This window comes from Eschrichtius robustus, chromosome 4 (genome assembly GCF_028021215.1).
Source record: "Eschrichtius robustus isolate mEscRob2 chromosome 4, mEscRob2.pri, whole genome shotgun sequence".
Lineage (NCBI taxonomy): Eukaryota > Metazoa > Chordata > Mammalia > Artiodactyla > Eschrichtiidae > Eschrichtius > Eschrichtius robustus.
Window position 1 is genome coordinate 11,015,024 of NC_090827.1, and position 24,663 is coordinate 11,039,686.

The following is a 24,663-nucleotide window of genomic DNA, read 5'->3' on the forward strand; positions in this document are numbered from 1 at the left end:
AATCCTGTTCCTAAGGGGGGCAAGGGAGGGGAGAAGAAGCCTGGAGAAATGGTTTCCCAGCCCCAAGGCAATGAAACAGCTTCACTACTGCTCCATGGGGAAAACTACACAGACAAAGAACTTCATTTCTAAGAAACTTAAGGGAGCTGTCGTAGTTCTTCGACTTGTAAGGATGCAGTGGCTGCTTTGGGGGGCTAGTGGGTGCTGGGAAAAGGAGGGGAAAATGTGTATGTGTTTCAGGGCCACGGGAACTAAGGCTGCCCCTGGTAAAGGAAGGGAATTTAGGTGTAAGTGGAAGAACCTAAGCTGGGTCCTTCAGAATCTCAGCTTCATGGATTTCGCAGCTTCTCTGGGACAGGAGGCAGTCTGCAAGCCAAAAGGGCAGAAAGGTTCCAATCCTAGGTCACTATGGCCTCTCCTATCTTATTTCCTCCAATTTCCTCAAAACCCTGGGCTAGAACAAGAAGGGATTTAGAGTTCTCTCTTGCCTTGATGGCTCCCCAAAGACATCTAAAATACCTCATGAGGAATGTGAAGAGAGACTAGAGATTTAGAAAGGACCAACATCCTCTGGTGATGTGAGACAGTTGTGAGGGACCCTCAGTGCCCGCCGTTCCCTGTCCACAGGAACAGGTGTTATGATACTAGGGGGCCACAAGTAGGCCTCTGTGGTACTGCCCCCCTAGTGGTACGCGGATTAAACCACTGGTTGCATGGGGGATGGGTTTGGGGGGTAAGCATGGAGGGACCAAACCGAAGATACTAACAAAGGAGAAAAGAAATAGGGCCTGATGGGAGGTGGGGGGCAGAACAGACTGTACAGTGGGAATAAACATCATACCTATTTACAGGGAAGTAGAAAAGACGTAGTAATGGGTGGATCAAATTGAATGGGAACCCTGGGAAAGGACAGAAAACTCCCCCCTCTTGCTGACTCCTCTTGACTCCCCTACAATGGCCTGTGCTAGCCTGAGACTGCTCTCCAGTTGCTCGGTTAATTCCCCAGGAAAGGTAAACCTACACCCAAGAGTTAGGCTGGCGAGAATATAGGTGAAGTAAGAATCAGAGTTGGAGGAAGCTGGCAGGGGAGATTGGGCTAGAGTAGCTGCCACCGGTACTGTTCTCTACAGCCCCTCCCCAAACCTCATATACACCTCGGATTCCACTTAATTACAAAGTTAAGAGGGCAGGTAAATCAATCACAACCCCCATAAAACAGTATCACAACTGAACTACCATCAATTAAAGTGCAAACTGCAGGGGGATATAGTGTCTGGGGCTGAGGCCATCTGAGGGCCAGAGAGAAAAAAATGCATATGTGTAAGTCGGAGGATGGGTATCAGAAACTGGTCCCTCCATTTAGATCACAGTAGAGCCAAAGATGCACGCAACCAGTGAAGATTCTTTGGAGGACTCTGGGGTCCAGAGTCTCCCCCAGTATGGGGGAGAAGCTACCTAAGAGGCTGGGTGAGGGGAAAGTAAGTCTTGGAAGAGTTCCTGAGCCACAGATGACACTGCATCTCCACCTCTGCCCAGTTAGCTAACAACAAGACTCCAGCCTGGTGCCGGAGAGCTTGCCTTCCCGTTCTCACCTCTACCTAGAAACACCCTCCACAAGGCCAACTCAGTGTTTTCAAATATGAGAAACTCCAGCCAAATAAAAACAGAGAGGAAATGTTTCCTTACTCCCCTCTGCTCTGAGGCTTACTTTCCCCCAGGGCCCCTAATGTGACTGAACTGGAAACCTCCTTCCTCAGTTCCTGGTTTCACCACCTTCTCCATCCCAGGGAGGGGAAGAAATAGGGGATCAAGAACAAAGACTGACCAAAAGCAGAAGGGGAAGGGGCGGGAGACAAAAAAGAGTTTTCTGAAAAAAATGGGGATGAGGAGGAGGAGGAAAGATAAGTAGGTCACTGTCTTGCACCTATAATACAAAGTGAAGAAAGTTTGTTTTGGAAGGTAAGTCCTGGGGGATCTGAGCCCCAAGCCCCAGAGCAGGGGTAGGAGGCCAGTGGCAACAGCTGCCTGGTGTTGTTGCTGAAGCGTTACAAAGTGCCGTGACGGAGCGGTCAAGAGGCAGCCCTTGGGAGCCAGGGCCCAGTGTGCTGTTACCGTAGGGGCTGTGTGCTGAGCGGTGGGGATGGAGGTCATTTCTTGGCTCTCGTGCTAGCTCCATACTTGTTTGCCTCTAGCCACCCCTCAGGTGCTACAACACTGGCTCTTGTTCTGCTGGGACTGCTCATGGAGATCCACACCCCGGCTTCGGCCTGCTGCACCCTCCGGATCCTGGGGTTCACTCTTCGGCAACTTCTTAGCTATTGCCAGGAAGAGATCGTTCACGTTCTTAGCTGTCTTGGCTGAAGTCTCCATAAACGATAAGCTGTTCTCCTCAGCACACGCCTGGGCCTCTTCGTACTCCACCACGTGCTTCTTGGCCAGGTCGTCTTCGTTCCCCGCCAGGGCCAGGCCTGTCGCTGTAGTTCCTTTACCCATGTCTTTGCTCGGGCCAAGGTTTCCTGATTAGTAATGTCATGAACCACAGTTGCAGCTTGGGCACCTCTGTAGTACATGGCGGCCAAGCTATGGTATCGCTCCTGCCCCGCTGTGTCCCAGATCTCAGACTTGACTGTTGTGTCATCTAGACAAACCGACTGGGTGAGGAAGGCCGCTCCAATGGTGCTCTCCTGGTACTCGTGGAACTGCCCTTTGACAAAACGTAATTCCGGGCTAGACTTCCCCACTGCAGACTCACCCAGCAGGACCAGTTTGAACTGGCATATTTTGCTGGCCTGGGCCTGGGGCTGCCCACTGGGCCTGGCTGTGCTTCTGCTAGTCATGGCTAGACTATAAGAGTGGGAAAGGGAGGGGGATGCCACAAAGCGGCAGAGGGGGGAGGGGAGGGGAGGGGTGGGGACTTCCAGGTTTCAGCAGTCCTGGGGCTCCGTCTCCCTGGTGGGGCCTGTGTCAAGCAGACAGACAGCTGCAGCTCAGCCAAACCCTCCTCCCCCTCCCCCTCCCCCTCCTCCCCCTCCTCCCCTCCCCCTCCCCCTCCTCCTCCTCCTCCTCCTCCTCGCCCTGGGGCGGGGCCCCAGCCTCCATTGAAGTTTTTTTTTTTTTTAAATGAATTGACATGTTTTTATTTATTTATTTATTTATTTATTTATTTATTTATTTTTGGCTGTGTTGGGTCTTCGTTTCTGCGCGAGGGCTTTCTCTAGTTGCGGCAAGTGGGGGCCACTCTTCATTGCGGTGCGCGGGCCTCTCACTGTTGCGGCCTCTCTTGTTGCGGAGCACAGGCTCCAGACACACAGGCTCAGCAGTTGTGGCTCACGGGCCTAGTTGCTCCGTGGCATGTGGGATCTTCCCAGACCAGGGCTCGAACCCGTGTCCCCTGCATTAGCAGGCAGATTCTCAACCACTGCGCCACCAGGGAAGCCCTCCATTGAAGTTTTAAAGCATGAGAGTACCTTCTAATTTTTACTTTGATTGTCTACTTTTTTTCCTAATTAATTTGATCACGATTCTGTACTGAATTTTACCTGTTTCAGTGTTTTCGCCTATTGTCATTCTTTTTCTGACTTTCAGGTCATGTAGTTTTTCGCTTGCTGAAGTTAAAATCTGTTGTTATTGTCCACAATTAACTAATTAATTTAATTACGCTTAAGTTTTATTTTACCTTGTCAATCTTGGAAAACATTTTAAGCCAAAATTATGAGGTTATAAATCCTAGGGAAGTCTGATTCCTAACCTTAATTATTTTATTGGGTTTCATCTAGTTGTTTTTGTCATGAGAATTAAAGACATTTTTAACTAACAGGAAATGACTAAATGATCCTGTAGAAAGTGCAATAAAAATAACTTTGCTATTAAGTAGTGCCTTACACTCAGTGAAGCTAATATATTCTATTTTAAGTATAAGAAATCTAATTTTCCACATTTCATTTTCTGTGTAGCATCTAGAATGTGCTCAACGAAGATTTGCTGTATAAATGAGTGACATGTCAAATGCGAAGTAAAATTTAGAAAATAAAAATACTTTAAAACCTTTCTTGGTATGATTATTCATGTTAGTAAATGCAGAAGTTAGGACTGTTTCAGTATAATGTATCTTAACTGCAGCTATTTAATCTTTTCTAAGCCTTTCCTTAGTACTTTGGTGCTGTGTGTCACTGATTACTATTTCATACTTCACATGCTTCTATTATTTTTTTCTATTACATACAAGTTGATTTTCACTTACTTATAGTTTTTAGACTTTTAAGTTTATATCAGTTTCTACTAGGTTTAGAAATGTAAAACAAATCTTTGTACTCTGGAAATCCTAGACCCTAAAGATCAATTAAAAACATGCATCTTTAAGATCTAGGATTTCCAAGGAAATATTTATCCATTCACAGCTTTGTCTTTGTACCACATTAATTAGTATCAAGACCCTCAAGCAATACATCATTCTATCTGGTATAATTGCTCTTTCACAATATGTTTTATGTAGGTCTCTCAAGCAACTGAAATACTTTTTAAAACTTGCTTACAAAATAGAGACATGTAGAGACTATGTATTTTTATCCTATAATCATCTTTCTTGAATAGACTTCATAGTAGCCATAATTTACTTCACAATACCCCATTGTACAGACCTTCCTGATTAAAATGCTTTGTATTATGTTGCCTGTATTTTACCTTACAGATATTGGCTACATTGGCTACATGTTTGAATGAACATATCTTCCATTTATATCTGTTTCATTGCCATGTACTATAAATATGCCTCAAGCATGTTTTATTTTTCCTGTTTCCTGTTTTTGTATGTAACAGGTTTGTTTCTTTGTTTTTACATGTTTGAATATTTATTTCCTGTTCTAAGTAGTTCTGAATAGTTCAAGACCCTTTTTTTCTTTTTCCTTTTTTTTTTTTTCTAATGCTACGTTTATAACTATCCATAATTCTGGCTCGTGATCATTCTATTCTTTCTAAAGGGGAGATACTAGTATGTGCTTCATTAGTGGCAAGTTTCCTCTCCTCTTTTTGTTAAGAATTAATGTCATGATATTGTAAATCAACTATATTTCAATAGAAATATTTTTAAAAAGAATTATCAAACTAAAAATAAATAAATAAAATCACCTAAAAAATTAATGTCATATTATGAGAGTCAATGTGGATCTTAAAGTTCTGTCATTTGACTTAGTTTTGTGATCCTCAAACCTCTCATTATTTTTATTTTATTGTTATTATGAACTATTGTTGAATCTTGTGATCATTACTTCATATTGTTCCTCCTCTGGGAACCTCATTAAATTTCGTCTCTGCAGTCAATATATTAAATTTTATAAGCTCGAAACACAAGTTCTGAAACCTAATTACAGTTGACCCTTGATCAACATAGGTTTGAACCTCCTGGGTCCACTTACATAAGCAGACTTTTTTCAATGGTAAATACTACAGCGCTACACAATCCACAGTCGGTTGGCTGAATCTAAGGATGTGGAACTGTGGATTCAGAGGAACCTTGGATATAATGGAGGGCCAGCTATAAATTATATGTGGAGTTTTAGCTGTGCAGAGGGTCGGCACTCCAATCCCTGCATTGTTCAAGGGTCAACTGTACTAGAAACCTAATAAACAGTCATGAGCTAACATCAGGTATTATTTACTAAGGCAGAAAGCCCCAAACCATTTATTTTTATACAAGACTAAGGCTAGAATCATTGCATACAAGGCAGTATTAACTGAAGTCAGTAGTAGTTCCTTTATGCCTTTGTCCAGAGAACCTTAGTTCTATGATTCTAGCATGTTCCCAGCAACTGATTTTTTCCCTCAGACTTATCAGTTAAGAGGGTGACCACCTTATATGAACTCTAGTAATTTTTTTAAACTTCATAAGTAAATGTAGTCAAGAGATATTTTTATTATTTCATGTCATTAATGTTTAGTCTCAAACTTTTATCTTTTTAGAACTATCTCAAGTTTACATTATTAAAATCATGTATCATTTATTGTTGTTTATTATTTCTTTCTCCAGGTCTAAAATCCAAAAGCATTAATGATCTGGTGAAAGATATAGTAAGAGAACAATTTAACATTTTTCAAAATGACATGCAGGAGACCATAGCGCAGCTCTTCAAGACGCTATCAACTCTCTCGGAGGACCTTGAAAACACCAGACAGATAATTCGACAAGCTAATGAAACCGTGGTTTCAGTAGCAGTCCAGCAGAAGCCTGTTTCAATGCAAGAAAACAGGCCCACTTCGACTGATATACTGGATCTAAAAAATCGCATTGTGAATGTAAGACAAGAAATGACTTTTGCGTGTGAGAAGCCTATTAAAGAACTAGAAGCAAAGCAGACTCATTTAGAAGGTGCCCTAGAACAGGAGCGCTCAAGGAGCCTTCTGTATTATGAATCCCTCAACAAGACCCTTTCTACAATGAAGGACGTGCAGGCGCATCTTTCGTCAACGGAACAAGTATCAAATCAGAAGAGTGTTCCAGCCGCTGACTCAGTTAGCGATAACGTCACTGAGTACATGTCTACTCTACACGAGACTGTAAAGAAGCAGGGTCTGATGCTGCTGCGTATGTTCGATGATTTGCACACGCAAGACAGCAAGATTAACAATCTCAGCCTTGCTTTGGAGACGGAGAAAGAATCTGTCCGGGAGGAATGTGAAGACATGTTATCCAAGTGCAGAGATGCTTTTAAATTTCAAATTAAGGACACAGAAGAGAATTTACAAGTTTTAAACCAAACGTTGGTTGAGGTTCTCTTTCCAATGGACAATAAGATGGATAAAATGAATGAGCAACTAAATGATTTGACTTACGATATGCAGACTCTTCAACCCTTGCTCGAGCAGGGAGCACCCTTTAGGGAGACAACGACGTATGAGCAACCGAAAGACGTAGTAGCTACAAAGAAAAAAGTGGAAAATTTGATTACTGCTGTTAACAGTCTAAATTTGCTAATCAAAGAACTTACAAAAAGATACAACTTACTTAGAAATGAAGTACAGAGTCGTGGGGATTCCTTAGACAGACGCATCAATGAACATGCCTTAGAAATGGAAGATGGTCTAAATAAGACAATAACTATTATAAATAATGCCATTGACTTCATTCAAGATAACTACATGCTAAAAGAGACTTTAAATACAACAAAGTATAATCCTGAGGTCCATCACAAATGTGTCCAAAATATGGAAACGATTTTGACATTTATTTCCCAATTCCAACGTTTGAATGAGTCTATTGAGATTTTGGTCAATGACACTCAGAGATATAACTTTGTTCTGCAAGTTGCCAAGGCCCTTGCATATATTCCTAAAGATGAAAAACTAAGTCTGTCCAACTTTCAAAAGGTTGCTCAAATGATCAATGAAACCAGTTCCCAAGTGATAAAATACCAGCAAAATATGAGTCATTTGGAGGAAAAAATACTCTCAGCCACAAAAATTTCCAAAGATTTTGAAACTCGGTTGCAAGGCATTGAGTCTAAAGTGACCAAGACGCTCATACCTTATTATGTTTCACTAAAAAAAGGCTTTGTAGCTACAAATGAGAGGGACCAGGCTCTACAACTGCAGGTACTAAATTCCAGATTTAAAGCCCTGGAAGCAAAATCCATTCATCTTTCCATTAATTTCTCTTTACTTAACAAGACTCTCTATGAAGCTTTAACAATATGTCATGGTGCTTCTACAAGTATATCAGAACTGAATGCTACCATACCCAAGAGGATAAAAGGGTCCCTACCAGATATTCAGCTTCTTCAGAAAGGTCTCACAGAATTTGTGGAATCAGTGATTGAAACGAAAACTCAAATTGCCCTATCTAATTTAACTCGGTATATAAATCAATCATTGTCTGGTAGTCTTGCAAATATTGTCAAGTCACAGAAGCAAATAAAACCATTGCTGAAGAAACCCAATACACTTAAGAAACCAACAGTGAATGTGACCACTGTCCTGATGGGCCGGACCCAAAGAAACACAGACAACATTCTACTTCCTGGTAAGCTGTTGTTAAAAAATAACTTTTAATCTCTTTTCCTATTTAAGTGGTGTTTGGTAGGTCCGTATGGTTTAGCAAGAGCATAAGATATAAAGAGCACTTACTTAAACTTGAGTAAATAGTTAAGAAATTCAAAGGTCCCTGATATATTATTTGAATCTGATTTTATCCTATATAAAGCAGGCATCAATACAAAACAACTGTTTATAGTGTAAGTATTTTTCTACATGTTTCTTAACTTTTTTTCTGACAAGACCCCTATAAAACAATCAAGTTTGCCCTTGTAGAACATTTTTCTTTGCATGTGTAATTAAAGGAAGCTATTAGACAGTGAGCTCTCTGACGAGTAAGACCAGATTGTATCCTATTCCTTTTGGTGTTACCTGGCAAAGGGTCAGTATGCAATAGGAACTCAGTGAATATCTGTTGAATGACTGTCTGGCTGAGTGAAGGTACAGTGAGCAGGTATTCAGTTTGGGCAGATCACAGAAGGCCTTGAATGACAAGCTAAGTATCTTAGTCCCTTTGGGCTGCTTTAACAAAACGCCACAGACTGGGTAGCTTAGAAACAACAGAAATTTATTTCTCGACGTTTTAGAGACTGGAAAGTCCAAAATCAGGGTGCCAACATAGTCACATTCTGGTGAGGGCCCTCTTCCTGGTTCACTTGGTTCCAGTAATTGCGTGCTGTGTCCTCACATGGCAGAAGGGGTGAGGGAGCTCTGGGGCGTCTCTTTTATAAGAACACTAATCCCATTCATGAGGGCTCCATCCTTATCTCCTAAGCACCTCCAAAGGCCCCACCTCCTAATATCAGCAACTCTGGAAGTTACGATATCAACATATAGATTTTGGGGAGATACATTCAAGGCATGCAGACATGATTTTGTGAAGAGTGGTCTTTGAAAATTTCAAGCAGAGCATTGGGTATGGTGAGAACTGTGTCTCAGAAGCACGAAGTTAGCAGTAGTGTGTAGCATGACCACAAAGAAGAAATCAGAGATACCAGTTAGGACACTATTGGCAAGATCAACGAGAGCCAGATCTCAGGAAGAGGTAGTTGAATCAGAGGAGATGGGTATGAATAGTGTCATGAAAGTAATATCAACAGAAACAGAAAGATTGTGGGAAGATTAATGGTCTAAGGAACAACAAATCATGATTCTGGTCCTAGTTATTTCCATATGTTTCTGTGTAGCCTTGAGTAATTCACCTCTCTGGGTCTCGGCTTCTTCCTTTTATGTGATGGGATTGCAATAGGTATTTTTCTGAGCTCACTAGTAGAAATATGTTGCAGGCTGGATTGCTGTAAAAAAACATGAGCTTTTCGCAGCCTGAATACACAGCACTTGGGGAGGGGAGAGATCTAGAATATACTGAGGTTTTGCATTTGGGAAATGAGAGGGTAGAAGTACCATTGACAGATGTTGTAAACACCAGAGAAGCACACATTTGGGAAGAAAGAGGAATTTAGTGTAGTGCATATAAACTACTTAATAGTCTCTCTGTATGAAAGAAGTGTTTTATTAAGATGTCTGGCATATGAGTAATATTAGATAATCTTTCCACAATGAAAAGAATAGCTACGGACTCTCACTAAAAGAAATGACAGTGAACCTCTCATATGAGTCTGCTGTTAAAATATACACTCATTTGGATGAATTTTGAATTTTATTGCTTTTTCATTACAAAAGGGTAATCATTATCCTAGCTTAATATGACCCTTCATGTTTAATCTCTGAATGTTCAGATAATATGAAAAATCACAGAATAATACAAAGTTGAGTTGTCTCTTGACAATTTAAACTATTTTATTTATTTATGACTCCTTCCAAATTAATCTGACCCAGGAGGACTAATCTTACCATGTGGGATCACAGAACAAATTATTTAGGCTTACACGTTTCCAAGAGAAAAGTAGTATTTCAGTACAAGATGTTCTTACAATAATAATTTTAGGAGAAATCTTGAGTTGTTCTTTCTCCATACTACTTTAATCCTTGGTCCTCTTGCGGCCACTGCAAATGAGTTTCAGTTAAACTCCACAGGATGTGTGATCATACACCAGGCAAACTGTGTCATTTTTTTTCCCCTTAAACCAAAAAATACCCGTATCTATCCAGTAAGTATAAATTTAAATAGCTTCAAAATTAATTGACTTAAGAGACTCAATAGAACATAAGAACTAATAAACTTTTAGAGTATAAAGAATGCATGTTAGGAGCTTATAAAAATTGCATTGAGATATTTATATCAAGTTGACTCAATATTGGGCTTAATGGGCTAATAATTAACTTAGTACTGATTCTCTTTTTTTTAATGATGCCTGGATATAATTGTTTCTTGTTCCTTTATTTACCGTAAGTAGAATTTTTATAGGCCTCAAGTTAATAATTAATTAAAAGTTCTTTATTTTATCTTCGTAAAGATCACCCATAATGATGTCAGGGCAGTAAAGGTATATTGGCCTAATTTCATATGTGGGGCAGATATTCACTGTATACAGGATCAGCAACAAAAATGTGTGAGGCCCTTTCAAGTGGATGCGTAGGTATGCGTGCTCATTAAGCCGGCTCTGCTTCTATGGGTCATAAAACTGATGGTATTCACTGAACAGCTGAGCAGGTAAAGTCTGTGCAAGATAATAAAACCAGTGGACTCAGGCTAAATTCTCCTCTAAGAATAAACCAATTGCAAAATAAACTACTTCCTTTGATACCAACTGTGAGACACACCGACACACTAGTTAAATTTGGCTGTGTTTCCTCTGACTTTTCCTATGATACTGTAAATACTGTCTAGCCACATTACTCCCCTACCTAACACCAGAAGGTAATTTATCACGATTTTACAAATCTCACAATAATATTATTCAGATTATAGCCACTATCATTTGCAGAATAAATGCAGTTTGTAGAAAGAAAAACCACAGAAACATAGTTTTTAAAATTTAATCTTTTTTTTTCTTTTTTTAAATTGAAGTATAGTCGATTTATAATATAGTGTTAGTTTCAGGTGTACAGCACAGCGATTCACTTATACGGTTATACATATATGTTCTTTTTTAGATTCTTTTCCCTTTTAGGTTATTACAAAATGTTGAGTATAGTTCCCTGTGCTATACGGTAGGTCCTTGCTGTTCGTCTATTTTATATAGTGTGTATATGTTAATCCCAATCCTCATTTATCCCTCCTCCCTCCCCCTTTCCCCTTTGGTAACCATAAGTTTGTTTTCTATGTCTGTGAGTCGCTTTCTGTTTAATCTTAATTTTAATAACTGATAACCTCCTTTGAAGCCTAATAATAGTAATACTATAATGACGTAATATTGGATACCATTTATTAACACTTACTACATCCCAGGCACTGTAAAAATTCTACTACATATGTTCTTTCATTTAATATCTATGAGGTAGCTATCATTATTCTTATTTTGAAGATGAGTAAACTAACCCTCAGAGAGATGAACTAAGGTATCCTGCCTAAGGTCACGCAACTAGTAAGTGATGGAGCCTGACTCCTGGTCTGTTGGACTCAGGGCTCTGCTCAACCACTGTACTGAAGTAGACTGTGAAGTCTATTCACCTGCCTTTCTCTTCCTTCTGCTTGTGTTTGATGAACCATATCTATCTCAGAGTCTGGCCATATCTGAATATTCCGTACGGCCAGAGTTGATATTCCCAGGGAGTTTGCTTTCTTGAGGATCCAAATATTACCACTTGTTTCTGCATTGACCAGAGAAGGAAGTAAAAGGGACACTTTTCAGTTTAGCTTTTCTGTGTTAATGGCCAGTGGGCAGTTGTCATTGAAAGTTGGCATCAGTTGTTCACCATATCTTCTTCTTTTTTTTTTTTTAAATTTATTTTAATTTATTTATTTTTGGCTGCGTTGGGTCTTCGTTGCTGCGCGTGGGCTTTCTCTAATTGCGGCGAGCGGGGGCTACTCTTTGCTGAGGTGCACAGGCTTCTCATTGCGGTGGCTTCTCTTGTTGCGGAGCACAGGCTCTAGGCGCACAGGCTTCAGTTGCTGTGGCACGTGGGTTCAGTAGTTGTGGCTTGTGGGCTCTAGAGCACAGGCTCAGTAGTTGTGGCGCACGGGCTTAGTTGCTCCGCGGCATGTGGGATCTTCCTGGACCAGGGCTTGAACCCGTGTCCCCTGCATTGGCAGGGGGATTCTCAACCACTGCGCCACCAGGGAAGCCCCACACCATATCTTCTTTGAGCTGATGCAGTAGGAGGTAACATTCAGAGTTCTCTTCCATATCACTTTCTTCTGAGCCATTCCCACATTCAGTTATGCTAATTATGCTTCCTCTCAGGCCAATGCTGATAAACTGTTCTGGTTGAATCCCTAAATATTTGATTTGTTTCTAAACAATAGTCCAGTAGACACCAAGAGGATTTTATTTCCTCTTTGAAGATTTGTTTGTGGAGCAATTGGCAGATTTGTTCCTGCAGAGCGGGTTTGGCTGCTTGCCTTGCAAGAGGAGCTGAATCCTGAATTGAATTGTTGTAACGATGTCAGCAGCATGGCTGAGGATGCGCCCTCCGCTCGTGAGACCATTGACTTTTTATTTTAACCGTTCCTCCAGTATTTACCAAGTATGTTTAACTCTCCTTAATAAACCTCTTTTATTCATCACTGTCACTTTAACTACTCTTCTTAAGAAAGACTACATTCTGTAACAGATTTGGCAGTATACCAAATACAACTTTTTAAATTATCATTTCTGTGAATATAAGCAATTTAAAAGAAAAACTAAGAACCTAGTGAATATTTTACTATCTTAGATAACTTTAAAACCATTTCTAAATTTTGTGACACAGCATAGAGGCAGTTGTGATGACTAAGAAGCACTGAACTTGGAATCAGGAAAACAAAGTTTAAGTCCTGCCTAGCAATGTGTTTATTTGTAAAAGTCATTTATTTTTCTAAAACTTACTTTCCTCATTTATAAAATTAGAATAACATATCTACCTTACAAAGTTTGAGAATCAAAGAAATCAACTTTCATACAGTGTATTACTGAGGTAGTTATGACTATATGATACAATTTTCTCAGCTATATTCAATGTTTATATTTTATTTTCTCTAAAAATTTCACTTAATATTTGATACGTAATTATTTCCATGTAGCAACATAATTTAAATGCTCATGGTATTCCATTGTTCCATCTTCAATTTATGTCACTGTGTTTTAAACTCAGCATACGTTGATAAATGAGCTTATGCTTACCACATAATAAATCAAAAAGAACAGGATTAAAAATATCAAGGCTTAAATGTATAAAAATTCGTGGGTACTGACAAGCACTAAAAAATATCCACAAAAGTTTTAATAAGAGTTTTTTCCAAGGTATTTCAGCTCTTTATATGCTTTTCCATATCATAAAAAAATAAACATTCTCACATATACCTCAGGGTAAGTTGACTTCTATACAGAATATTGAATATAAGCTAATTAAATTTTGAAGGATAGCTACTTGAATTGAGTTTACGATGTGTTTTGTAAGTTATCCAAAATGACACACAAGCTTGCTATGCTAGAAGCATTCATGGGACTCGGCATTTAGTTATACACACAGCTAAGGATCATTATAGTGAAATAATAGATGATAGGATCAGCAAGGGGAAAGACCCAGGCAGAGTCTGGAGAAGTCCATGCATAGGCTTTCTTATGCTCTATCCCTCCTATGAGGGGGTGTACTTCTATGTGTTCTGTTTTCCAGTCACCAAAAAATGCAGTCACATGTGTGCAATTTTTCTGCCCAGAGAAGACCATCAGATGTTAAGCTCTCAAGGGTTTTACTGGGGCTCACACTGCTATAACAATGTACCATAGATAAGGTGGCTTATAGTCAAGAGAAATTCACTTCTCACAGTTTTGAGATCAGGCCGGCATGGTCAAGTTCTGATGAGAGCCCTCTTCTGGATTGCAGACTGTCAACTTCTTGTTTTATTCTCACATGGAAGAAAGGGAAGGAGTGAGAGAGTTCTCTGGGGTCCTTTAAAAGGGCACTAATCCTATTCATGAAGGCGCCACCCTAAATACCTAAATGACCTAAATACCTCCCACAGGCCCCACCTCCTAGTACCATCACCTGGGGAGTTAGGAATTCCACCTATGAGTTTGTGGGGGACACAAACATTCACTCCATAACAGGGCTGGTCACGTAGGCACCCTCTGTTGAGCACATACCAAAACTCCATACTCTAAAAGGAAAGTAGATGTTCAGCATAAACCATATAGCTTGTCTGAAGAGTCAGGGCACTGCACAAGACACTTTTTAAATAGTTAGAGAATAGAGAGAAGCCAAGTTCCCAGGCATAGATCAAGGGAAAATCCTTGCAAGTCGGCCTTTCTAAAGGCAGCAGTCTCAGGCCTGTTATATTGACTCTTTTCTGCTCATGACATTAAAGATATTCTTTGTGTCAGAGTTGGTTAGCAAACCTGTCTTCTGGGGACAGCCTCCCCAGTATGTGTCAATAAAACATATCAGTATTGAAAAGAATATTAAATGAACTAGTTTTTGTTCATTGTTCCCTGGGAGAAGAAAAGACTCCCCTAGCTTTCCAGAGGATGCCCCTTTGTAAGGAAGGATGACAGTTGAAGAGAGGATGCTGACAAAATTGACAATCCTTTCCTGCTTCATGTCTTGCAATAAAGTGACCATGGTACCTAAGGTGAACAGTCAGAAACTCATGCATTTGACACTCACATCTGAACCAAAATTTATGACACATGGTCTGACAATAAAAAGGAAATGGGACAGGATACCAGGTTCCATTTACATAGTCACTGCATATGCTGGGATTCGTTTTCTAACAAGAATCACAGGAGCTATTTCTCAACAATAGACTCTTTCTTTGACACCAAAGATTTGACACCAAATTTGATTATTAACTGGTCTGTAATTAAATACACTGAATAGATGTCTTTCCACCAGTCCCTGACAACACTGTAATTTCAAAATTGCACATGATAGTATTATTTTGTGCTGTATTGATTATCAAACATGAAAAAGAATGTGCTGGGATTATTAAATCACAGATTGTGACCATGTGGCACAGCAGTTTGAGTGGACATGATACTCGCATCTTGACAAAAAAATTGCAGCATAAAAAAATAGCTCTGCCGTATATTAACTGCGTATGAAATTTGAAAAACATACCCTAAAAGTTGTAATTGCCAGTTTTACTATACACAGCCTCAAAGTGCATCTGAATGGAAATAATAAGTATTTTATTATAAATTTAATTTGAATTATTCAAAGCTGTTTATTCTGAATATCATTGTTTTAGGGGAAAATATCACATGGCACTTTGTTGACACTGTGGATTAATGAAAACTCAAGTCTCTTCACCTCTCGAACAAATTACCAGAAAAATTATTACACGGTGTTTGGACAGCTAAAGAAATCAGTGAAAGAAAGTTATTGTGTGTCACTGTGCCAGAGAGTCATATAGGAATTAAAATACACACCTAACTTCTACAAAAAAGGAAATCAATTTTTATAGTTAATCAACAGTCCTTTAAGAACTCTTTTCTAGGCTTTATAATCCTAAGCAAGTGTTAAATTTAAACATTTTCATGGATATTTAGATTCGAGAGGCATCAGCACAAATATTGTGCCAATAAAATCAGGTATTGTTATAGATGCTTTGGATACATCATAACATTTTAAAAAATTTCTATCTTCTTGGAGTTTACACTCTAGCAAGGATAGAGAAAAAAAAACATAAGTAAAAATGTAAATTACATAGTATGTTAAAAGGTGATAAGTATTATGCATAAAAGAAAAAGCAGAGAAAGGTAGAGAAGCAGAGTTTTGTGGGATGTGCTGAGTGTGTTGGGAGCCAAGTGCAGTATTATTAAATAAGATGGTGGGATAGGCTTCAACTGTGGGAAAAATAGTGAATTCTGCAGGCAACTGGGGATATAATGGAAAGTTTGTTATTTTGTTGTAACAAAAGTTGACAGTGGAAGATGTACCTATAGAGTAATGTGATATTTGGTTGTTATGTTTTATGTTTTAAAATTTTTTCCATGTGCTTTTGAACACTATGTTGTTATAAAGCTGTTTTGAATGTGAAAGAAAAGAAACATGCCACAGCATATACTAAGCACTAAATGAATGTTATAGGAGTTCATTATCATAAGAGTTTCGTGTCTTATTGAGAACTGGATGTTTGGGCAAATCTCATGGAAGAGGTAGCTTTGGGCTGAGCATCTATTCAACCATTTACACACTGTGTTGAGTATAATACGTTTAAATTCATCCTGTTGGTAACAATTAAAAATTTTTGAGGAGTATGACGTCACCTTGTATGTACATTATTAAGATTTATTTTGAGTTCATTCACAGATCAGTTAGAAAATTATTACAGCAGCCCTGGCTTGAATAGATTAAGACTTCAAATAGTGATAGAGAAAGGAACAAAATGGAAACTAGGAATGTTAGTTAAAAGTGAATATATATTTAGTAGAAAACAGCTAATTGAAAATACAAACTCTTAGAATAAAGAATAACACCAAAGCTTAAATAAAGCATCAGTGATGGGAAGTTGGTCATTCCATTAATGGAAATAGGAAGGTTAAGGAGGAAGTACAGTTGTACACAGGAGGAGAAGTCTATTCTGTGACACATGAGTTTAAAGATCTCTTATCCCTATGGAAATGTCCAGAAGTCATTTACAAATGTAGGTCTGGAACCAAAAGAGGGCTTGTAGCTAAAAAGTGGAAATTATTGCACAGAGGTGATATTTGAGGGCAAAGAAGTGAATTAGGTAGCTGGAGAAAAAGAAGGGAACTGAAAACAGAAACATGGAGATTTCCTTTATTTGAAGAGAGCACGGGGGTTGGGGGAGGAGTAATCAGCACCATCAGAACAAGGAAAGTGCGTGATTCTCTGAACTCAAAGTCTTTAAGAAAAAGAAAAAGACAAAAAGACATAGTGATGTAGGAGACCTGTGCAAACAAAATAATAGAAGTAAAAATATTGGGGAGAGGTTTGTTTTTTTATGGTATGGTTTACCTAGAGTTCAATTCACTGTTTTTGATGTGCAGTCTATGAATTCTGACAGATGTGTAGTCATGCAATCTCCACAACAATCAAGATGAAGAACAGTTCCATCACCCCCCGAAATTCTCTTATGTAACTTTGTAGTCAAACCCTACCTCCACTCCCAGCCACTGGCAACCAGTGATCTGTTTTCTTCCCTTACCCTTTTATCTTTTCCAGGGTATCTTTTAAATGAAATCATACACTGTGTGTAAGCTTTTGAGTCTGGCTTCTTTCACTTAGTATAATATGTTTCAGATCCGTCCATGTTGTTGCATGTATTCCTCTTCATCACCAAGTAGTAGTCCGTTGTATGGCTGTACTACAGTTTGTTTACCCATTTAGTAGCTGAAGGATATGTTGGCTGTTTTCAGTTTGAGGTGATTCTGAATAAAGCTGCTATAAACATTCACATACAGGTTTTTGTGTACACATATGTTTTCATTTCTCTGGAGTTAATATGTACCAGTAGCATAGCTTGGTTGTAAGATAAGTACAGCTTTAACTTTATAAGGACAGGCCAATCACTTTCTATTTCCATGAATAATGTAGGAGAATTCTAATTGCTCCACAACCTTGCCAGCACTTGGCACTGTCAATTTTGTTTATTTTACCATTTTAATAAGTGTATTACTGTATCTAATTGTGATTGTATTTTGCATTTTCCTAATGACTAACGTTGTTGAGCATATTTCAATATATTTGCCATTTTTAATACTTCTTTTGATTGAAGATTATGAGAAAAAGGCAAAACAGATGATAATATCAAATAAAAAACATTAAATTTTCTGGGTCATAGCTTAAGATAAATGAAAACAGTTTAATGACAAGGGTTATAGTAACTCATCTGGGACAGGGCTACTTCATTTGGTAAAGATTGCTGATATGATTAAATGAGCTTTAAATTATATTTGAAAGGTTAAGAAAAAAGATCCCAGAAACAATATCAAGAACAACAGATGTGATTTAAAAAGAAGAACAAAAATTAAAACTGACAGTTGAAGGAAAAGTAGTAAAGATGATTGGAAACAATATTTCCATCTGTCTATACACCAATGAACAGAATATGAGTGATTAGAGCAATGAATTTGAAAATTTAATATAAACAACTGCTCACATTTCTAGAAGTTGTTGAAAAGGGACATAGGAAGTATTTTTAGAGCAATGGAAGGATAAGCATTATTTGATAGGTATAATTTTGATAAATGATGCAACAGAATAGCATTGAAAATTAATGTATCCATTGGTATGAGGGTGAAAACGTGTTAGAGAGCATTGGCATCAGGAGGAAAGATAAAGAAAAATTCTAATGTTGTGTGGATACAGTATTTAGAGCAGATACTGGTGGATTTGTATAATGTTTTCCTCTGTGTATGACAAAACTCACCCAGAGGCAGTGATAGGTCTCCTCAGTAACCTGCTGCAAACTCCATTCTGCCCTAAGCAGGGATCAGAGTTATCTGCCCTCTACAACGTTACTGTTTAAATGAAGAAATAAAAAAATAAAATACTGATGCTAAAATAGAACTAAGCTTTACAAATTTAAAAATAATTTAAATAAGTAATTAAGAAAAGTAAAACATTATGTTATGTAAAACATATTATATATGACATGTTAGGGGTACTATAAATAAAAATAGAAGGCATCAATATAAAGTGCCCTTTCATTTTATTCATCAAATACCTATCGAATAAGTGCTGAATGAGCGCCAAGAAAGGTTGAGTGGACAGAGTAGTAAATTCAACACAATCCCTCTTCTCATGGAGTTCAGACATTAAGCAAGTAATTAAAATAAAGAATGGTAAATATTGGCAAAGACAGTGCTTTGAAAATGTAAGGAGCTCTTCAATCAGTTCAAATTTAACATGAATATTTATGAAATATGGAAGTAGGATTAATAGAAAAGTGTAACTTGAGCACGCATTAGGGCACAGAAAGCAAAGACCAGAACAAATTGAGACTTATGAAACATTCCAAGACAGCGGTAAAAGAATGTTAGTCATGTTCAGAGCAGGGAAATGAATATTAAAAGATTAGTTATACTCTTTGCACAAGAAAGTAGAATGTTGAGTTGGCAGAACTTAACTAATTGTACAATCTCCAACAAAGAAAATAAATGGACTGAAAGGAGTTTAAGAGGTTATGGAAGCCCAAGGTAGAAGCTGTGGAAAGTTTGCTTGAAATAATTCTACGTCTCTAGAAAAACATGCCAGTGACATCATAGCAGCAAACTCTACATGATGTTTGAGAAACTGTGATGAAGGGATAAGAGTATTAGATTAAGGATGAGGTCATCTACTCCATCTTCCATTGATTTGTGTATTCATCTTTAAAAAGACAATTTAGCACTTCTATATGCCAGGCACTGTGCTAGTCAATAGTGACACAAAGTTTAAGAAATGGAGGACCTGAGCCCTCACCTCACAAAAGCCCACACTCATTGGAAGTAAGGACAAGTGAGCAGTTACAGTAGGGTATGATCAATTCAACAGAACTTCAGAGCATCAGACAACAAATAAGAGAATTCACACAATTAATTCTATCAAAAGGGATGAGGAAAGATGTCAGAAAGAAAATGATGCTTTATTGGAGTCTGATTTTTGCTGTTAATTCAAGAAGAAATTGCCTATTGAACACAAATATGTACAGAAACTTATTATAAAGGTACCTAACCATTTTTTAAGTATTTTAGTAATAAAGTAAAAAAATATGAGTCAGATGATATACAAAAGTAGATTTGTAGCTGGTTGTATAATGAAATACAAATAGTAACTTTGTATTTCAAACATAAATACAAACATAACTTTAAATGGAGTATAGTTTGTTAAAATATTGCATCATTATATTGTACACCTGAAACTAATAACATAACACTGTAAGTCAACTACACTTCAAAAAAATTTTTTTAATTCTAATTATACAGGCATGCAGTTTGGTCACATTTTATATGAATTAGAATTATTAAATATGAGGTAGAATTATTTTAAATATTTATAGATCTCACTCTTGAGACAGATGTTAAAACAAATAACCCTAAATTTAAAAATCATCAGTGACCATGATTTGAAATGAGTGAATTGTAAACTGTTTACACAATTTCCACAAGGTGGAGCCATAGTGGTAACTGTGGCCAGTAATGTATTCTTCCAACCTTTTCTCTCCACATAATTATGAGTTATGTTTATAACCATATTCACAATTTGAGGCTTCCTAAATAACTGAAATTATTCTATATCTAATAAGTGAACTGAAACTTGCCGTCTTCAGCAAATCAAACATATTGGGGATTTACCCCACTCTTTTACTGCTGTCTAATATTCCTTGATGAAAAGATACTATAATTCATTTAACAAGTCCCTCATCAGTGGTCATGTAGGTGTCCTACAATTTTTCACTAGTGCAAGTAATATCATAAAGAACTTTCTTGAATAATTATCTTTGTATACATATGCAAGGGTGTCTGGAATATATATTCTGGCCAGGAGAAATTTCTGGCTCCAAAGCAAATGAACCTTTTTAATTCTGTCAAATATGGTCAAATTGTCCTACTTGAAGGTTCCAACAATATAAGCTCTAACCAACATTGTATGAGAATGCCCATTTTCCTTCATATTGCATGATTATTTTGTTTTTAAATGTTGCCACCTGATAAAATGTTGTTGGTGGTAATTTGTTATTCCTTAATTAGTAGTGAGGTTGAATAAATTTTGAAAATTTTAATGAGCTTTTGTAGTTTTTGTTCAATGATTTGCCAGTTCATATTATTTGCCCACTTTTCACTATTTTTACAGGGTTACATACTTTTTCTTCTGGATTAGTCAGAACTTTTCATTTGCTATGATTAGTCATCAGATTGTTGTAGCTGTTAAAAAAATAGTTTCTCTTAATCTGGCACTTTGAAATTCAATAATGGGTGGTTTTCATTGCAAATGAGTTTTAATTCTTAGGTGGTCAAATGTCAGGATTTTTCTTTTATGGCCTCTGGGTTTTGTTTATTTTGTTTGTGTTGAAAGAGCTTTCCAAAATTTTAAAGCTCAACAAAGATATTCCTTTTATTTGACTGTAATGCAATCATATATGTTTTTTTCACATTTAGTATTTTTGCACACATGGAATTTATATTTTTATGGATATCCAATTAGCTTAGCACCATTTACTGAATAGACTTTTTTTTTTTTCTCCAATGATTTGAAATATTACTTTTGTCATGTACTGGTTCCAAATATCCATGATTGTGTGTCCAGATAGTCTATCTGTTCTCCAGTTGACCAAAATCTTAATATTTATCACACATAAATGCAGTGAATCACAGAATTAGTCCCACTTCCAAAAAACAGGAAAGGGCTTCAGAAGAAGCAGCTCAGGTAGTTCAGAGATTTGCATCAAGTCCCATGATTACATTGGTGGGTGTCCTGGGCCTGGGAATGCATTTTCCTTATTTTTAATTCTGCTGCAAACTATGATTTGAGATCAACAGGAAAATAGGTCACTTTTACCCTCTTTTATCTTGATTCTTTTTCAGTAACAGAGGAGTATTCAGACTGTAGTAGATCCCCATGCCAGAACGGGGGCACATGTATAAATGGAAGAACTAGCTTTATCTGTGCTTGCCGACATCCTTTTACTGGTCACAACTGTACTGTCAAGGTGGTGGAAGAAAATGCTTTAGCTCCAGGTAAGAAAGTACACTCATCCTTGGATTTGCTCAATGTCATAAAAACAGTTTTTGAACTGTTTACGAATGAATGTTTAGACCTGCTTCATCTGGACTCACTTGAGGATTAATTCCTTTTACTTCTCAAATTAACTGAATAACATACATGATTTTGTCAGGTAAACTCATGGATATACACTAGTTGAAATTTTCAATATTGGTATAATAGAGGCAGTTTATTGAAAATTCCCCCCCCCCACTTATTTTTTTCCTAGTGCGTCTTAAAAGAAAATACATATATATATATATGTATATATATGTCGAACTAGTATAAACTTTTTCTCCTCAAACAGGTTGTTAAAGAATACGTCTTTGATTCATATCGGATCTGATCCTTTAAATGAAGCCATAATAAGTGAATAGCAGTATGTCTTCTATGAAGGTCAAGTTCATAGTGTCATTTTGACTGGCTAAGGGCTGTTAGAACATGCTCAGATGTATTGAGTAGAACAAGATGCCTTTTTGCCCATTTACTTTCGTAAGTATTGGTTGCTATAGATTTACTTCCAGAGTGTACCATTTCTGATTTTTATACAAGAAAATGTGTGCAGGGCTTAAAATATATTCTCTTTAAAATGACAGCAAAAAATATGTTGCAGATCAGCCTTTTCTTAATAGTGCGCTGCATAATACAGAGTAAATTTTTTAGTCTGTTTTTAAATCTCAGCCTTTGTAAGTACATTTGGCATCAATTACATAGAAGATGGCTTTTGTCTACTTCTCGATAGTGCATACAATTTCATTGGGTTTCTGTTTTAGCCTCTAGAAACTGTTTGACAAGGTGCTGGAAAAATTGTTTCTGCATCATGTCAGCTTTAATTCCTGCAAGAGGCTTTAAAACATTCTGACATACCATAATAATCATAGAGTGCTTTGAATTCCTTCATCTCTGGAGAGATCAAAGCAACATGCAAATTAATCTTTGAGGCATTTCTATGAGGAAGGCATTGAATGGTGTTACTACCATTCTATCCTGATCTAAAGGGAGAAACAGTCTCAGAGAGGCTAAGCAATTTTGGGTAGTTAAGGCAAGAAAAGGGGCAAACACTCAGACACATATGCCCTTGTTAAGTCTGATGAATGACCTTTTTTCCTCTACTAACGCTTTTTGTAACCGAGATAAAATGATAAAGAGATAAACAGAACAAGATCAAAACGTGAAAATTAACTCTTTCCATTTTTTTTCCGCTAACAGATTTTTCAAAAGGATCTTACAGATATGCACCGATGGTGGCATTTTTTGCATCTCATACATATGGAATGACTACACCTGGTCCTATCTTATTTAATAACTTGGATGTCAACTATGGAGCCTCATATACTCCAAGAACTGGAAAATTCAGAATCCCCTATCTTGGGGTGTATGTTTTTAAGTATACCATTGAGTCATCTAGTGCTCATATCTCTGGATTTTTAGTGGTTGATGGAGTAGACAAGCTTGCATTTGAGTCTGAAAGTATTAACAGTGAGATATGCTGTGATAGGGTTTTGACTGGGGATGCCTTATTAGAATTAAATTACGGGCAGGAAGTGTGGTTGCACCTTGTAAAAGGAACAATTCCAGCCAAATTTCCCCCTGCTACTACATTTAGTGGTTACTTATTATACCGTACATAAATTAGTGTGAAAGACAGACTGTCACCTTTACTGAGAAGCAGCCAGTGTTTTTATTTATCTTTGCATGCACATTTGCTCTGTTTTTGGTTTTTCCACATGAATGAAAACCAACTTCTTTTTAAAATCTGAGTAAGGCTGCAAGTTTGTTTATTTCATAAAATTATTTGAATATCTTTTGGACAACCTGTATATGGAGTTCTTGCTCCTAAGGAGATTTAGCGGCATGGAAAACAGAGTGCATTTGTTAGCATAAACATTCCTATTTTTGTCTTTTCATGTTAAGGCATTTCAGTGTAAAAGGAATATTATAAAATGACAATCACTCAATATTGCCAGTCACAGTAGTCTTTCCAATAGAACATTTAACTTTTGTTATTCTCTGTGTACATAAATATATAACATATGTTTCTTAAATTCACAAATTCAAATAAAGTACTCAAAGACCAAGAAGTGTTCTTTTAACTTTGATTTTTATTCTTTACTGTTGAGTTGATTAATTTTACACATTAAAATTTTTATTTGTAATGAGAATTTTTAAAGCTGAATTAGAAACTTAAAATATGCTTAACTATTGTTCCCTTCCTAAACTATATTCAATATCCTGTGATCAACCATAATGAAAAATTTGAAAAAAAAAAATATATATATGTATTACTGAATCACTTTGTTGTACTCCAGAAACTAACACAACATTGTAAATCAATTATACTTCAATAAAATTTTTAAAAAACTATTGTTCCCTTCCTATAATTAGAGAATAAAGTAGTACTTGACACATTTGAACACTTCACCCAAGTCTAAAGATACAGAAGTGGATATTTTACCTGCCTCCATCATACAATATCTATAGGGGAAAAAAAATAACACTTTTCTCTAATGAGTATCCTGTGGTAACGCATGCAGATCTGCCTTATTCTTATAACAGGTGCATATATGCCATGGTGATACTACAATTTATGGATTTATGGGACGCTCCCTCTGCTTTGGTTTTCTTCTAAGCAACTTATACTGATTCCTTACAAAAGCTTTTATAAGGTGGGTATTATTATCATCATTTTTATGGTTGAACAGTGACTGACTACGGAATGGACCAAGCTTCACAAGTAGGAAGGACTGAGGCAGTATTTAGAATCAGCCATTCTTCTCCAGCACCCAAATCCATCCTTTCTGTATGTTACCTCCTAAGATGTACCATAATTGATTTAATAATGCCTTATGAAGGCCATTTGGATTATCTCCAATGTTTCATTATAACAAT

At 37.3% G+C, this 24,663-nt stretch overlaps 1 protein-coding gene and 1 pseudogene across 1 annotated transcript in view; one reads left to right on the forward strand and one right to left on the reverse strand.

Moving 5' to 3' along the window:
• Positions 1–23,441, forward strand: part of MMRN1 (multimerin 1) — a 58,926-nt gene extending 35,485 nt beyond the window's left edge. Inside the window, exons 6-8 of the mRNA XM_068542048.1 lie at positions 6,023–8,011; positions 21,603–21,749; positions 22,984–23,441. Of these exons, the coding sequence (XP_068398149.1) occupies positions 6,023–8,011; positions 21,603–21,749; positions 22,984–23,405 (2,558 nt within the window). The 3' untranslated portion in view covers positions 23,406–23,441. The remainder of the gene's footprint in view (positions 1–6,022; positions 8,012–21,602; positions 21,750–22,983) is intronic.
• Positions 2,200–2,852, reverse strand: LOC137763588 (ras-related protein Rab-5B pseudogene; annotated as a pseudogene).
• Positions 23,442–24,663: the final 1,222 nt, after the last annotated feature.